Here is an 18,110-nt window from a genome sequence, read left to right as displayed (position 1 = left end):
CAAAGTGAAACTCACTTCCACCCCACCAACTTATTTATTTATTTATTTATTTATTTTTATTCATTATTATTATTTTCTGGTGAACTGTCAAGTAGGATATTTGGTATTTGTGTTAATTTTCCAATTGGTTGCAGCTGGGTAAAACTTGCCACAGCCTGGTTCGGGTGTGAAAGCACAGCGTCCCGTCTTGTGACACTGAAAGAGACAAATCACAAATATTCAGAAATGTAAAAATTAAAAAGGGTGAGACAGGCATATTTTTTTCTGTCGTTATCCAAAAAATGACAGATGATGACAGAAGTCCTTATCTGCAAAAGCTTACAGAGATTTCATCACATCTTCCTCTTCATTGTCAAACCAGTCCTGTATGGTTGAATGTTTTAGAGGATGACTACACAGGCAGACTTTTTCATCTTGAATTTAAACACTTTGCTGTAAGAATCCGTCCATGCATTCATTATCCACTTATTCTTGCAGTGTCACAGGGTTGCTGGTGCCCATCTCCACTGGTCATGAAGGAAGAGGAGGGAAGAAGAGGATGTGGTTATTAATCCATATCTTGCCTGGCTATTGCTCTCATGTGCAATTCTACTTGAAAAAAATGTTGGGCTTTCTGTCTTTGACTTGGATTATCTCCAGTAGATCTTTCACTGGGCCAATCAGTGAAGAGAAGAAGTTGTGAATGATGACATACATTTTCTGTGCTGTTTTGTTTTGTAAGACAGTAAAGCTTGTAAGATGTAAATTTACATATTTTAATTGCCCTACTGCAGGTTCCTTCATTATGTACTCGTAGAATCAATCTAGCTCTTGTCAAAGCAATTTTCTTTGAAGGGTGCAGATTAACATCTTCAAAGTGTGAGTGCATATGGCTTTAGGTTGTTATAGTTCATTTTTTATGTAAATGCTAAACAGCAGCTGGCAAATTTCCTCATAAAACAAAGAGAACAAATTTATTACCTTATTTTCCTAATTCAGTTATTCACTAAACTTTGAAATTGTCAGTAAATAAAAATGTTGATCGTTGACTGGTTTAAAGATTGAATGTTGACCTTTTATTCATTTTATTGGTTACATGTTTCAGTTTGATTCTACCTTGCTGACTTTTTGTGCATTGGCAAGAAAAGGTCAAAACTAGTGCAGTTCCATCTTTTGACCACATGGTGGAGCACCTCCTTTAATGTAATTGAAATATTGCCATCAAATATTCAGAGGTTTTTAAAGTCGTCAAAAATTGTACCCAAGAGTAAAGAAGTATTTGATAAAAATCCCACTAGCACTGTTAAGACATATCATCTGATTTAATTAGCATATATATATATAAAAAAACTAATCAGTCAGACAAAAATATAACAGATATGCGCAAATTATAGGATTTCAAAAATAATAAAAAAAATGAAATAAATAAATAAAATCATTACAAAACTAATAAATTTACACAAAAAGAAAACATTTTCAAAACAAAGACATGCTCTTCTTCATCATGGAGAGGTTCAGTCCCACCATAATATCCCATAAATCTCAACTAATCTCATTAGCACTTTTCTTAAATAACATAAAAAACAGAAGAAGCAAGTGCTCAAAGTCAAGACTACATTATAGCTTAACACTTTGTACTTAAAACTTGAGTAACTTTTTAAAATTAAGGTGACCAAATTTCAAACTGTTTAAGACATTAAGTAACCCCCAAAAATAAGACAGCAAAAATGTGAGGAACATTTTTATAGAGAATATTCTTACTTGTTTTGACAATAGTTTGAGAAAAAGGATTAATATTTGTGGTAATATTTTTTTACCACATGTCATCAACCAAAAATGTTAGCTGTTATTTTTTATGAACATATCAATAGACAGAACAAAACACTTTAACACTCAAAAGTCTAAGTGAGAATCAAAAGCAACAAAATTTGGTTTATTCAGTGTGTTATATACAGTGCTCAGCAAAGTGAAAACAGAATGACTTAGCCATGTAGCCCAAAAACAATTTTTTTGTGCAGCCCGAATTGTATAAAAAAAAAAAAGAAAAGAAATACACAAATTCAAAGCTTGTATTTAAGATTATCTCTCGTCAGTACTTTAACCTTAATTTAATCTCAGACATTTTATTAGTGAAAGATGGCAACATTGCAGGAACGGCTGTGAAAATATATTTAGAAACGACGTTCATCAAGTTTTCTTGGTTGTGGTTTTTCTGGTGAATTAAGTTTTTTTTTTCTCTGCTGTGGTTGAGGACATATCTCATTACTTTTTGGATGAAGTCATGAGTCGTCTGCGATGCTGACGCTATCTTGACTTCTTTGATTGTTGGTATTTTGTCTTAGGCAACTATTTCTATTTCTCCCTGACTGTTGTTTTTCTTGGCGCCACATTGATCAAAACTTCCAGATATGTGGGAGATTCCACTGGTCTTTTCAGACTTATCTTTCTGCAGTACAGCTAACACCAAGTTTCTCCCACTGCTACAATTGTTATCCCTGTCATCTGGTTTTATTTTACCATTCGCAGACACAGAATGGTCAATGAGACTACTGCTACTGCTACTGCTGCTGCTCCTGCTGCCTGCGTCAGATTGCTGATCCAAAGGAGGAGGAGGTAAGGGGGTGAAGTTTATATTTCTTGAACAAAGAGCACTGATTTTTCTCTCCCTGTGTGGTGACCAGTCAGCATCTGTGCTCAGTCTGTGAACACAGCATTGTGATGATGGATGGGAGGCAGAGTCTCTCTCAGAGCTTATGTGAAGTTCTGAAAAAGTTCTGCAGAGAGGGTCAGTGAAGTCTGGCTTTCTGGAAAAAATAGAGTTCTCTTGGCTTTTAGTAACTTTCAGGTTAGTGTTCAACCTGTCACTGCTGGTATGTTTAACTGATTCATGAGAGGCTGATGTAGAACGATGCAAACCAAGAGTCCGCACTAATGAGGTCCTGGTAGGAGGATCATGACTTGGTGGTCTGGGTTTGGGCTGCCACAGTGGAGGCAGATCTAGTCTCGAGCTTGATTTAGGAGTAGGAGCTAAGTGAGTACCTAAACCAGATTCAGCTGGAAATCTGAGGTAGGAATGGGAAACACATTATTATTTACATATTATGCTACATTCCAGCTCAATGACATCATTGTGCTCATGTGTAAAAGCACAATGAAAATATAGAAAATAAGTAGGTTCTTTGAGAAACACTATAACATACAAACCTGAAACTTTTCTTCTTACTTGAAACTGGAGTCGAGGATGAGGCTTCAGAAGATGAAGGCAGGAGCTTCAGGTCTGTTTGGATGGCTGCTCTGAGTTCTTTCAGCTCTACACAAATGTAGATACAACAGATCTCACGTCAGAAAAGCTCTGACATAAAAATGTATTAACAAATTGAAAATATGTTATTAAAAACCAAAGCCTGAACAAAAGTCGCATCATAAAATACTAAAAATAACAAATAACTTTTAAAAAGAAAGAGCTCAATTGTTTATATATATATATATATATATATATATATATATATATATATATATATATATATATATATATATATATATATATATATGTATATATATATATATATATATATATATATAACTTTTTTGTTACTCTTGCTGATCAATAATTTACCAGCAGGTGGCAGCAAATACCAAAAATTCATCTCACCTGTAAGTGATGGCTCAGGCTTATTTAAGCGACACTGACTTATACACTTCAATTTGATGTTTTCCTGGAAAACACATAATTCACAAGAGAAAGGTTGTGAGTTTCAGTCGATGGCGCAGTTTTCATGCACATCGCTGTTATGTGTCAAGAATACTTAAGCAGAAAAGACAGACACATTGGAAAAAATTTGTTAATGTACTAAACACTCCCAAGACGAGACTCTGGAAAGGGAAGGGAAATGAGCAAAAGGGATAAAAATAACATAGAAAGAGAGGTGAAAGGAATGTAAGTGTGTGTGTTGGAGACCACTAAGCGATGGAGCAGCAGCGTTCCATCATAATTTGGCCCCTAACATATAAATCCATGGCAAATGAAAACCATGCCGCTCTCTGTGTTTGTGTGTTAAAAGTTGGAAAACCCAGATATATAACATACAAGCAACTCTTTATTTGTGCCAGCACACATCATAATTTTTTTTATAGCAACCACAAAGTGTACCACATTTCACACAGACACGCATAAACATAATCACTCATACCTAGCTAAGTCGAGAACCTGGATGTTGAAGCACAAATCACAGACTCCCAGAGGGATTAAAAACCAAACCTCCAAGTGTTTCCTTTCAGATGAATTATATGTGGTGCTTTTCACAAGGAAGAATAAAACCCCTGAAAATGGGTTTCATAAGCCCACAGAGAGGAGAAACACATTAACCATGGTCCAAACTTCCTGATATTTTAGGAAGAGCTATGTAAGTTTTGGAATTTTTTGTAAAATATATAAATAAGAAACAAATGTATGACTGCACTGCAATTTCTGTAGGTTCAGTCTTTTCTCCATTAAATGACACGTCTTATACAAATGTGTGAACAGTCTTAAAATGTAATCATCTCAAAATGGAATGGAATGATCTCACATTGAAAAATATGAGCTTCAGATGTTGACTTTTTAAAAAAAAATGTTTTCTCAGCTATGGCCCCAAATGTCCATTGGAACTTGGTTAAATAAGCTTGTTCTTCCTACCTGATAAAGAGCAACACGCACATATTCCTGATTCAAATGTCATGGTCTCTAGTCTTTCCCACTTTGAATAGTTTCAAAAACAAATAGGGCTTAACAGATTTAGGAAATTTGTTGTGACCCACGAAAAATAAATATGTGGAGTTCTGATTGTTATTATCCAACACATTTGTGATTAGGTAAAAACTTCCAGAAATAGTTATCATTTTCAAAAATGGCAGGATTGAATTACATATGTCAATTCTGAACTAATTTTACATGTCACCTGAAGTATTGAAATGATTACAATGTTGTAGCTTAGGTTGACCTGGAACATTGACTTCTACTAAAATGTGTACTGCAGCATCAGAGTAGGGCTGTCCTTTTGATGCTATTTTTCAAACCACTTTTAAAGTTAAATGCAAAAGCTAATGATAACCACCCACTGCTTCATAGGACCTTCAGTTACCATGTATGTCACTTGACCCAAATCAAATAAACTGAACTCTGTTTAGAGCAGCAGAAATGTCTGAAAGTCATGTTTTAGCAAACAGCAGACATGTCTGAGAGGTGACAATGATATCTAAGCCACATACTCAGAGTGGGAGCAGATCGTATGCAAATGCATCCCCTCAACAAAGTGAGTCTCTCTAATTTATAGGAAGCTCAGTGTAAATTAAGTGAAATGGTACAAACGATGGACTTGGGTAAGTGCACTGAGAAATCAATGCATATTTTCATATATTTCACTCAAACAATCTGGAGGTTTATATGTAAAAGTGCAGTGCTAGTACAGAAAAAAACATCAGAATGTTTTTTATATTTGGGATACTTAATTCTTTTAATTGACTGGCTTACTGCTCAGCAAACACAGCTTAAGGTGGATGGATATTAGCTGGTGGCAGCACCTTTTTTAAAGCCTTTCTTCTGCAAGACATTAATGAGTCATACGCCTTTTGTTTAGAACTAGATTGTGGAAGTAAAAAAGACTGTTCAAACTACATCAACCTAAAAGCCTAAGGCAGTTGTATTTAATAGCTATTTTAAAATATATAGTATATTACCTAACCAATCAGACTAAACCCCATAAAGGAGGTGCTTTATGAAATTCATGAAGGAACCTATGGGGCTGCTTTTGTCTTTATTTCTTTTTATTTTATTTGATAGACAAACACAAAGGCTAAGTGTGATTTTGTCAAGCTAGATCAAGTTTAAAGTTTTATTGCTGTGTCTCAGCGGCCTAGGATGAGTAATGTCTTAATGATAAGCAGTATGAGCAACCACTTTTCTTGGAGAATAAGATCGGTGAATTTTATGTTGCCATAAAAACAAACAAGCAAACAACAACAACAACAAAAGACCTAAAGAACGTTCTGAAGTCAGATTATGGTAGATTTCCTTCCAAGATTTGGTGAGTTATTGCAGTTAATGAGGCAGTTCTATCTCGCATAACCACCTTCAATTTTCTAAAATTGAAGGTGCTTTGGAAGTATATGCTGTATTAAAAGAAGAGGGTGTTTAAACACTCACTGAAACAAAAACCTTGACAGTAAATTTTTCAGGAAATACCATAAAGCCTTAAGGTGAAGTTTTACTGGTTGTGATAACATTACTTTGGGTGAAACGGGTTAATTTAAATCCCTTCCTCTTTGCAGTTTGTTTACAAGAACTGCTTGATAAGGTTTCCGTGCATGCCGGTTAATTTGTTTCCAACATAATCTTCCAGCCATGATAACTAAAAAAAATGTCTTAAGAAAAAATTTTATAGGTTACCTATTTTCTGAAAAATATCCTACAAGATAGTAACAAATAAATAGTAGGGGGGAAAAAGTTGAACATCTGGCCCACAGAGACTTTCTACATCTGGGAAACCTCACTCTGTTTTTCTCATGCAAGAGAAAAACAGACTGGAGAGACGAATGCACGTGTTCTCAGCATTGTGTGTGCTTCATTCTACCTTACTGTGCCTGTTCATCATTTGAGTGTTTGGAAAATAAACCTGTATTTCTTAACATTGCAACAGCTTGTGGGCAGACAGATGAAAGCCTAAGAGTTCCAACCACAAGTTCATGTGATGGACTAACACAGAAAAACCAGATTTGTGAAATGGAAGACAGATGACTCATGCAAAATGATTGGTGTGGAGTTGTTTTCAGTCTCCTGCATTGTTACACTTCTAAACAAAATTCAGTCAAACCAACTCCAAAGCAACCTATTTAGTGAATACAATTCAACAGTGAGCTTTACAAAGCAAAGTCAGGTTATACATATATTAGCCAAACTTTGAACATTGAACAGAGCACTTATCATTCAATCATTTCAAAATTAAAAGATCACAGCACAACTGCAATCTAACAAAAATAGTCATTTATCACTACTGGTAAGCTCGGAAAGGAGAGCTTTAAACAGAAAGGAAGCCAAGAAAACCATGATTACTCTGGAGGAGCTGCAGAGATCCACAGCTCAGGTAGGAGAATCATTTACAGAACAACTGTTAATCATGTTCTTCACAAATCTGTCCTCTATGGAAGAGTGACAAGAAGAAAATTCTTGTTGAAACATAACTATGCTATGCTATGCTATGTCCCACTAACTGCACAGAAAACACAGAAAATGATAATCTGGTCAAATAAGACAGAAATCAAAATTAAACAACACATTTGGTGGAAAACCAATTTCGACCTTGAACACATTTTTTTTATATTGAAACATGGCGGTGGTAGAATCATGGTAAGAAGATGATTTTAATCTGCAAAAACATGGAAGCAGGTCAGAGCAGTTGGAGAGACGAATGGAGATTTTTAAAGGATATTTCTGATAGAGTCTGCAAAATAGTTAAAACCGGGTGGATGATTTAGATCAAAGCATCCTTAGATGTCAGTCAAGTCAAAGCTCTAGACCTACAGTAAATCCAATTCAGATTTCCACCATTAAAAGTGTGATCTTTTTCAAAGAAAAATGGGAAAACTTTGAATTTCTGGTATTACATCTATCTGTACGCTACTTAATTGTAATGTGACAAGATATGAAAGAGTTCAAGGGGAATGTCCATATGACAGATGAAAAGGTTCAGAAGGTTTTTTGGGTAGAGAAACAGAGTCCTTACATGCTTTATTGATACTGTATTGATTAGTATGATTTGTTTTCATATCAGTAAGAAAGTGATATGTTTTTCCTACATTTCCCCCTAAAATTCAATGAAATTATTGACCAATGTGCTTAGTGGTTAGTCATTCACTAGTCTTACCTTGAAATGCTTTGTCATTTTAGTCAATGCTTCACATTCCTCCAAGAGGACACATCTAGACAGACACATCACAAAATAAATGGTGCATTACTATCACAGAGCAAAAAACAGCCTACTCCACTTTTTCAAATTAACTTAGGAAATAGCACTTTGCTTTATTTTTCTCTCCCACCATCACTCCACTCTTTCTCCTTCTCTGGTTAGATTATCACTGCAGACTTCATTTACTTCCTTCAAATAATAATAATACAAAAGAATCCTCTGCAAGTCCAGTCTGGGTTTCATTTTCTGACAATGAAGCCTTTTGTTCTGGTCTGGTCAGGAAATGGGAGAGAAAGCAAAAAGGGAGTGAGAGAAAGAGAGAGAAAAAAGGAAGGGAAGAAAAGAGTGAGAAAAGGAGGAGCTAAAAGGTAGCTTGAGTGCCCTGGGGGCCTCAAAGCGAGGGATGAAGTGAGGAAAAGAGGGATGGAGCATGAAAAAAGGGGACCCTGGTGACAGAGGCCACAGATAAAGTTTGTAGAGATTTTAAAGGGGGAAATGGCTGAAAAGGGAGTGCACTCAAAGGATCAGAGTGAGATCAGGTAGAAAAAAAATTGCAAACCAATGAAAAAGCAAGTAAGAAAACAGAATCAGAGAAAGGAAATGAAGGATCGTTTGTTATTCCAGAAGGCAGATTGCTTCTCTGGGTAGATTTTTTCCCCCTCCGTTTCCGGTAAATCTACCAGTACAGAAACCAATTACCCAGTTAGACGTTTACTGCAGAATACAGCAATGGTACAGCAATGGTACAGCAATGGTACGGGGAAATGACCCTGATCTGTGGAGGGGGAGTTTTGTGTAGTGAGGGTCCTACACATTTCACTTTCCTGGACTGTCCTCAGCATTCTATTTCATTCATCTCAGTTTAAGGTCCTCCACAGTTCATACTTTCTTTTACCTTGGACTGTAATAGGTTTGAAATGGAGGACCTCTGTTTTCAGCCAGTTATTTTGTTAAAATGCTTTATAGTTTTTACCTCGCAAGGCACAAAGCATTCTGCAAATCAATAACAATTTGATACATTTCCACTTGGGTCATTTTTATTTTGGCTTATATATTAAAATCAAGAATTGTATTGTAAATTACGAAGAGAAGAACTGAGCAACATATTTAAAGCCCTTGAGACAGACAAATAAATCATAAAAGCATTAATAGTTGGAGTTTACCTGAGTGGAGAGATCACACTGTGAATATTAGTGATATTCAGCATATCTTTAACTGCTTCAATCTCACTCCCAGCACTGGACATGACAGAAGAACAAGAACTAGTTCTGTTAGAGGAGAGTCAGCTACATTTTTGTTTTGTTGCTGTCTAGTCTCAACCGGTGTCCAAACCTGTTGAAGTTATCAGCATTTTTGAGGTTGGAGGGTCTGCCATAACCAATCTTCTGCTGACCAAGCACATAGCTTAGAGTCTCAGGATTGTATCGAAGCAGGAGCTCCTCACTGTCTCTGTTTCAACAAAAGTAGGAACAAAGACAAGTCACATTAGTGAACGTTGTGAAAAACAGTCTGAGGAAAATTTGACATTCAACATCATATAAGTGTACTTCATGAGACCTGTACAGTCCCCTATAAAGTATTTGCACACATCAATGATGACAATATGTCATTAGTCACAAAATTTAAAGTGTTTCATTGGGATTTCATATACAACACAAAGTGGTGCATAAATGTAAGCAGGAAGCTAAATGCTATACATTATTGTGCTTAAAAGTATTTTTCAAAACAATTTGAAACGTATGGATTTGTATTCATTCTTTTTTTACTTTGATGACCTAAATAAGTTCCAAGGCAACCAATGAGTTTCAGCAGACACATGAGTGTAATTAGTATAAATCCAGTTGAACTGTATTGGTCTAAGATGTTTGTTGGAGAACATTAATGACCAAATGACACCAAGAACACAGCAGGCATGTCAAACATTAGAGCAATCAATAGTAAAACATTATTTGTAAAAGATATTGATTAGCAACAGAATTGATATAAACTGAGGAATTATCATTTCCCCACACATTTTCACAGCAGCGCTGTAGACACAGATATTGAGTCGCAGCACCGTTATGATTCACAAAGTCAAAGACTCCATCCCACTGCGGCCACAAATTCACACAAGGGAACCTCCAGCAGACTAATGACCTGTGAACACCTTCGATAACTGTTTTATATAGGCATAATGTTGCTAATAAGAAAATGAGCACCTGTTGAAAAACTGTGGACTCGTACTGAAGCTGACAATTAGAGCAGAAGGTAGTCAGAACTCACAGGTATAGTTTAAAATTTTAGTGCTGTGACAACCCTATGGATGGCAAATTGAGAAACTTAACACGGGGTTAGGTTAAAAATAACAACCAATACTGTTAACACATCATGGAATACTGTTCGATATCATCCAGAAAGTCTGTGGAGTAACTGAAAGTCGACAAAGACATGGTCGTCTGCTTTAAAGATCAGGCCAGGAGGAGGAACATTGACCAGAGAAGCAAGAGGGGAAGAGGAAAAGCTCAGCTTCAGCAGCACAGCAGCCCTAAACATACAGGCAGAGCTACAATGCTATTGTTGTGATCCAAACATATTGATGTGTTAGCTTCTGCTGAGAATCTATGATGAGACTTGAAAATACGGTTCAGGGGGTATATAGGTAGTAGGCACTGTATACTCAGATTGATCAGACAGCTAATGGGATATGCTACAATGAATGAAAGAATTGACAATTCAGTATTTGACTAATTGGAAAACAGATGAATGGAAAGCTTTCTTTAGAGAAAACATTTTCTTGTGTATACAGCTGCAGGAATGAGGACAGCTTTGTGCAATCTTAAGAATTTTAGCCTTTACTCTTGAGGAGAGTCTGCCTTTTCATACAGCTCAAACAATTACATTGAGCTTTGTGTGTGTGAGTGTGTGTGTGTTTTACTACACTATAAGGGGAGAGTGGATGGAGCACCAGGGCCACACAACATGAAGTCAATGGAGGACGGTCCACATCCATTCCATACACCGTCATCCAATTGATTCAAATCAATTGCACTGAGTACTCTGCATCTAATGTTGAAACCAGTTGCTACGAAAGTGTTTTTGGCTGAAGTGCACAGCAAATCAAATTAAAAAGTAATGAACATGAACACATGTATTTCAAGGGAAAGACTTTGCAAGGCTTTGGCAATATTTTTCTACATCTCATGCCAACAAAGCCTATTAAAAGGAGGAAAATTGACAAACAGAGGGCTCCTCAAGTGGCTTTGTTGAGTGAAAGTGTTATTAGCTGGGTTTACTCCTGAAAGCCATTCAGTTGATATGCACTTGGGACTTACAGCTAATTGAATGATCAAAGGCTTGAAATGTGCACACCCACTCACAGTGCCATGCATCAAGGTCGACAAATTACACTGACGCCAACTTCAGAGAGAAAATACCATTTGTTCTGGTAACATCTGTGGGGTACCAGTGCTTGCTTTGGCTCTTTTCTCATAAAGCCATTAACAATAGGGTACAAGTCTCACACTAAAGGAGACTTTTTATAATCCATTTACATTCACGTGAGAGGGGACATGAGGGACTTGTCATGTGGCATTAATTTGAATTTCTGCTCCCTTTCATGGGACACTGTGCAATTAAAAGTTTAGGTGTCTTAGACTCTGCCAATTACTCTTAGCTAATGAATATTAGTTTATTTATGACTCTTGTGACACATGAGTAATTATGACCCCAGATCAAAGCAAACCATCTAGGAGTGACCTTTCTGGGTAGATTATATTTATTGATCACGTAACCACATATCTATACAGCAGACCATCAGTGTGAATATATAGAAAATGACTCAAATCACTGGTTGTCATAGCATCCTCCAGTTTGATCAAAACTGCAGAAAGTAAGACATGATGCTGTTGACCATGGACTACTTTTGTAAAATTAAGATAAGAAATACAAATCAAACAACGACATGGAATAGAGCTTCACGTCAGGTGTGTTTAGGAACAGAAAAAAATGGTAATAAAAATAAATGGCAAATTAAAACTTGAGAGGCAAATTCGGAAAACAATTTGAAGACACAACAGAAATCAACTATGTTGCTTTTTTGTTACAGCCCCAGCCCTAAAACCAGTATGGGGTCTTGCAGGGTGACATTCTTAGCAGCAAAAAGCTGGTTACCAGGACACCCAAATTTATGCAGACTTTCACACACTCTTGTGCATCTTCTTGTGACCAAGATGTTCCAGAATTTTGCCAGATTTAAATTAAAAACAACCTTCACAAAATCCTCCCTGATTTAAGAAGTATTTGGAGTAACTGTTGGAAAAAAACAGAGGTTTCAGCTCTTGAAGAGAGAATGACTTATATAAAAGATACATGGGGTAGCATGCTCTTTGAGCACTCTTCACTGACTGAGTTCTGCCATAAATCATTGTAGATTTATGGCTTCTTAAATGGAGTTTGCTGACATTAGAAAGGACAGCATGTCTTCCTCCAATAATTGTGCTATTGTTATGGATTTTCTGAACCAAGAGCGTCCTCCTATTCTTCAAATCTTTGTTTCACTGCTTTCCCAAGCTATTTGTAACTCCCATAGGAGGACAATATAGTACTTTATTGCAGTCTTTGTATGTGTACAAATTGCACAGATAGTAAGTCAGTGCATTGTGAAGTGATTGCCCCAGCATCTAGTTGGTGATAAAGGACACAACAGTTTCTCAGATCATAAAAGCCAAAAATAAAAAAAGAGAATTTAGACAAGAGCACAGTTTTAAAGTTTTAGTCTGTATTTATTCTGATATTTTGAAAATAAACATCAAAATTAGTATGTGTCATAAAATGAATGCAAGTATTTGCCTATATTGACTTTGAAATCTTCAAAATCCCATTACAGTTCCAAAAGCTTCTACAATAACAATATTTATGTGAATTCATTAATGATGCAGTGTAGAGTTAAAGTAAACTTTGAGAGTTACCAGTACCTTTCGCTGTTGCAGGCTCTTCCTTTGAGTGTCTCCAGTAGTAACTTGACCTCTCCTCTCACCAACTCTTTCACAACAGGCGGGTCAGAAAGAGAGGGACCCTGCACTTGGTGGTTCCCATAACACTGACTCTCCTGCCACTTCTTGTGCCACATCTCTGCCTGCAGATGCAACCACAATGAAGCAAGTAAAACATAATCCTCAACAAAACTCCACATTTTGTCCCTCATATCTAATCACCACAGACAGATTTTTTTTATGTGGACAAGAGAAACAAATGGGAGGATTTCCCAAAATATTACCCTGTAAATAATTGCACGTTCTTTAAGATGGTGTGGTGTAGTGGTATCAAACAGAACTGTACTGATCTGAAAACAGACCTCTGGGTAGAGGAGCAGACAACCTCTCAGTTTCTGTAATCTGTGAGTGTTTCTGTCTCTGAGGAGTCTGGATACCATTAGCACCTCAACACCTGCTTGAAAGTCAGTCATTGCTGCTGTGCTGCACCCATAGAGTTCACTTCAAAGGAATACATCGAAGGCGACGAAACATGTCACTTCTGACCCTTCCATGAACGTCCTTGCTCATTCACACACCAGTATGAACTACATCTTGCAGCTGGACACATTTTTTTCAGCTCTCACTGTTTTACACTGTATGTGTTTCCTGCTGGGTACTGACAGGTTGTTCTTGGATATTTGCTCCATCTCTCAGCTCATTGTGACGTTCACTTTAAGGTGCACTTATGGAAAAACAGCAGTTAAAATATGACTGTAATATTTATGTTGAAGATTGTTCTACTTCAGACTTACTGCAAAGCAGGGGCATTCCACAAAGATCGCTTACTACTCATATAATCATTTCACCTTGTCCAAACTTTCACTTTTATGCTGATGATACTGTAATTACTTTCCATGCATACTCCTGCAAAGGCTCTTGATCATCTATTATAAATCTATTACAAATCTCAAACAGGTTCAAACAACTCTAACTCTGGATGGCTGGATGGATGGATGAAGGAAAGCAAAGTTTATTAAATATATGTTTTTTCACTGCTTTGAGAAGACAAAACACTGAAATTAATGCCTAATTTGTAATATTTAGAACTTTTGAATGATGATAATTTGTGTTTAAGGACTACATTCATCATGTAACTTTGGCTTTCTCACTCATTATTACCTACTCTTCACTCATGCAAACTTATCATTTGTAAATGAATGTTCACACCATCAGTTGTTTTCATTCATATACAAAGCTCCTCTTGATGAACCTATTTGTACTTAATTAGTTTATTAATTCAGTGAACCCTTCATTCAATGGACAGTTTCAAAATGGTTAAGAAAACTGAAATGGCAAACACAACTTTCATATTTTGGAATTTCATCTACAAATGAAAGAATTTAAAACTCTGAAGTCAGGCTAACTGTGTTTAGATGTTTCTCTATGTGATTTTACACAATTTACTGCTCCACTGTGGGATCTTTGCTTGTGAACTCTGCTGCTCTGTGTGACTGCTAGGTCTCCCTTGCAGAAAGACATGTTACCATTGAGGAAAAAATGGTTAAATAAAGAAAGTTAAATATATTTGAAAGGAAGCGTTCTTGGACAGCTCAGGATTGAGAGGTACACAGTGAGACCTTGCCCTTGAAGGAAATCAAGAGAGCTTAATATGGACTTCGTATCTAACCATCTTACACAATGAGGACTTTGATAGAAGGAGGAACAAATTTATTAAGGAATGAAGGAGGAACCTTCTGATGTAGTATCACCTTACTTTTCACTGAGGCATGGATTCATTACACAGTTCACTGTCTAGCAAAGGGAGAAGGAAGCTGTATGACCACCGGAGACAGAATACAAACTGCAAAAGACCTTATTAATAGCTGAAAATTGAACAAAGTTATACTTTATAAAAAGTAAGATATAAACATAAGAATCAGAAAGACTGTCTCTCTTATTATATTGATATTCAAATATTCCAAAATGATTTTGAGGCCACCTCCACCTTCAACAGTTTCACTTCCAATGTGTTTCTTTGTCTCGTCCAGAAACAAAGTTTTATTACTCACAATACATTTCAGATCACTATCTCTTTCTTTCTAGTACTAAAAGTCACAATACCTATTAATGATAGTCACAGTATTGATAATAGGTTTGAAACTGAAACATGACAACAACCTCCATGTGCAATCTGAGAACAAATTGTAGCAGCTCATAAAGATGTGGGATTTGATGCCTTCTTATTTGAAAATAAACATATTTCAATGTGAAGTAGAGAATACAGAGTTTAGAAAATACATTGTGTGGTGATAACTTTAACATTTTAAATATTTTAAATGGAATGTTTGTAAGTTGTTTAATGTGACTTTGATATGTAACAAACATAAACTCATATGTTGTCAGAATCAAGAATAAATTATTTGGTTTGAAAGCTGAGTGTTGGCAGGCTGTTGTTTGCTCCATGAGGAGAAGAGAGACCTAAACTGACAGGTTCAGGAAAGGAGAACATTAATCAAAGGCATAGCAAATAAGCACGCAGTAACTCAGGTGGGGCAGCTGAGCCACAGTTCAGAAGGGAGAATCTGTTGACAAGGCAGCTATTATATTATGAACTGCACAAATCTGGCCTTTATAGAAGAGTAGTAAAAAATGTTACTTTTCAACTAAAGCTACAAGAAGTTCCATTTGAAGTTTTCCAGATGCAAATGTGTAGAAGAAGGGGCTCAGATCAGAGGAGATCAAAACACGATGCAAGGTGAAAAACCGACACGTTGCAAACGCTGAGCATGACATCTGAGCATGATAAAAGACGGTGGGGCGTCATCATGTTTCGAGGATGCTTTTCTTCAGCAGGAACAGGAAGTTTGTCAGAAATTATGGGAGGATGGATGAAGTTAATTACAAGACAATTGTGAAATAAAATCTATTTAACTTGAGAACAGGCCAAAATGTCACAATCCACTTTCCAAGTTAAAAGTCCTTGAAGGTTTTGTCACAAATAGATAAATGCTTCCAATTCGCACGTCTTAAAGCTTTTGGTTAAGACAGATATGAACAATTTCTTCCTAGGCTTTTGAGCTACTGTATCTTTCCTTCAGCTTTACTAATGTTTTTTTTTTCTTTTCAAAACAAAGTTCTTTTATTTTTTTTGTCTGTCTTGACTTTGTACTAGCCTGTTTCATGAAAATTAGTACTTCATACCTGGCTTGTATGAAAGCAAACAGGGCTTTAGACTGAGAGTTTAGCTAATGCTGAATAAATATCAACATCTATCTGGCTTGCATTTTGAATGTTTTGAAGCACAATCAGTCAATTCACATCTACTTCTGTTATGGCTTCATGGGAGTGCAAGTCATGAAGAATGAAGCCAAACTACTTCCTTATACAGTCTGGTTCTGGATTTCTTTTCTAGGAATGCTTGGCTGTGCAACTTTTTATTCGTCCAGGCTAAAAAGGAAATTCTTGTAAATGTTGTGGCTTCATTCTGGTGGAAATCTGGTAAAAATAGATTCAAGATTCCTACAAAAGTTACAAGCAATGAAGTCATTTCTGCTCTAACTGAGAAAAGCAGTCCTTCATCTTAAAGTCAGCCATAAATGAATCAACGATCACACAACAGACATGGAGCCTTCATAACTCACCTCTGAGTGAACCTCTGTGTACATGTCAACCAGAGAGTCACCCAAAGCTGCATGGATCTTCAGCAGCTCTGACTCTGAGACATAGTCAGTGATGAGGCTCCACAGAGACTGTCCGGGACACGGGAGCTGGTTTTCATCAGGTGAATGCATGTGTGGAGCGGTCTGAGCACAAAAGAATGCAAAAATCGCTGCAGCAGGCAGAACTTAAGATAACTTGAAAACGTTGAGCAGCCCCCCAAAAGTGAATAAATGTTACAAACAGCATAAACTAAATGCATCATAGTAGCACACTTTTATGACAGTAAAGAAATCTCACACTCAGGTTGCTTTCAGGTTGCAAGATCATGCTAATTAGTGGTCCTGCTGTTTACACATACTTAGGACACCACCCTTTGCCAACAGCACATCACTTGGTGTTGTTCTATAACATCTCACAGTGTTAGACCATACAGAGAAATGAATCCTTTGCATTTTATTTGCACAAGATAATACAAAATGATGGATTCTTTTCCTTATCCCTTCATCTCGCACCACAGGTTTTCTGTAAGATTTTGGTTTGGAAACTCAGATGAAGTTTAATTTATTTTATAGTGAACAATTTGTCTCTTGAACTGGCCATAGATTTTGGGTTAGTATCCTGCTAAAAGTATAGAAATAACTATCTATTTTATTTAGTTTTTTGGCATATTTTTAATTAAAATGTCAAATATGTCTCCTTATTGCAGCTCACAGCTTCCCCACCTTACCATTGATGTGAAGTATTTCTCCACATAAGTGTACATAAGTCACCTACTGAAGTCATTGAGAAGCCAGAAGCTTAGTAGATATATATACCTACCTTAAATATATATATTTTAAATCCTTCACTCACATTTCTATTATACATTCTCAAGATTGCCTGGTGTGAGTAGCTGTTTTTAAAAAATGCCCCCTGAATAAACATACTCAGACTACATTTTTAACAGTTTGAGAGGGAGATTATGCCACCTCAATAATAATAGTAATAAAAAGAACATTTCCTATTTTAAGGATTTTAACAATATTTGTATGTTTTTGCTCCAATAATTAGTATCACATCAAAAGCATGAATCAAACTAGATAACCAACTTTGGCTGCCTTTAACTGTATATCCAATTGCGTTGTTTTTAAGGTGAGTTCACGATATCTTCCGCATCAAATGCTTTCTTTCAACTTTTTTCAACTGCAGCGACAGTAAAGTAGGAAGAGATGCACTACTGCTCTGTTTGGCTGGACAGCACTGACAGCAATAGAGAGAAAACATAGAAATGTTTAAATGACAAGTCAGCATTTGTTCATGCAGCCCATTGATCTCTTATTGTAAACCCAGCTGTTTTTAACGGCTCATAAAGCAAATATCAAAATAGTCATAAACATGACAAGGAGAAGGGTCCATTTATCATTCAGCTTGAAGAAAACAGACGCTTACCTCGGTTCGTTTCCTGTAACTTAACAGAACGGTATCCAGGAGAAACATTACGGTTGCTAGGGAGAGGTGTCAGGATGATTTCTTTCTTTTTTTTTTTTTTTTTTTTATAAATGTGCATTTTTGGACGTTAAGTTGAAAACAATCCCTCCCT

General features: G+C 36.4%; 1 protein-coding gene across 4 annotated transcripts; it reads right to left on the bottom strand.

The window, feature by feature from the left end:
* Positions 1-32: 32 nt before the first annotated feature.
* On the bottom strand, positions 33-18,077 carry ccdc24 (coiled-coil domain containing 24). 4 transcript variants are annotated; one of them, XR_008606202.1, is made up of 10 exons: positions 17,960-18,074; positions 16,513-16,674; positions 12,872-13,032; positions 9,252-9,368; positions 9,083-9,157; positions 7,878-7,932; positions 3,632-3,695; positions 3,184-3,289; positions 323-506; positions 33-195 (listed from the first exon to the last, which is right to left on the bottom strand). XR_008606202.1 is itself a non-coding variant. In XM_055033664.1 (9 exons), exons 1-9 carry the CDS (start codon positions 18,005-18,007, stop codon positions 2,318-2,320), a joined length of 1,512 nt encoding a protein of 503 aa, XP_054889639.1. In that variant the 5' UTR covers positions 18,008-18,077; the 3' UTR covers positions 2,171-2,317. The 4 variants fall into 4 exon arrangements, 2 of the variants coding, with proteins under 2 accessions (XP_054889639.1, XP_054889640.1); XR_008606203.1 differs by having other exon boundaries at positions 3,203-3,289; XM_055033664.1 differs by lacking the exons at positions 33-195; positions 323-506 and adding an exon at positions 2,171-3,041 and having other exon boundaries at positions 17,960-18,077.
* Positions 18,078-18,110: the final 33 nt, after the last annotated feature.

This window comes from Poeciliopsis prolifica, unplaced genomic scaffold (genome assembly GCF_027474105.1).
Source record: "Poeciliopsis prolifica strain line A6 unplaced genomic scaffold, Auburn_PproV2 SCAFFOLD008, whole genome shotgun sequence".
NCBI lineage: Eukaryota > Metazoa > Chordata > Actinopteri > Cyprinodontiformes > Poeciliidae > Poeciliopsis > Poeciliopsis prolifica.
This window is presented reverse-complemented; position numbering and strand designations above follow the sequence as displayed.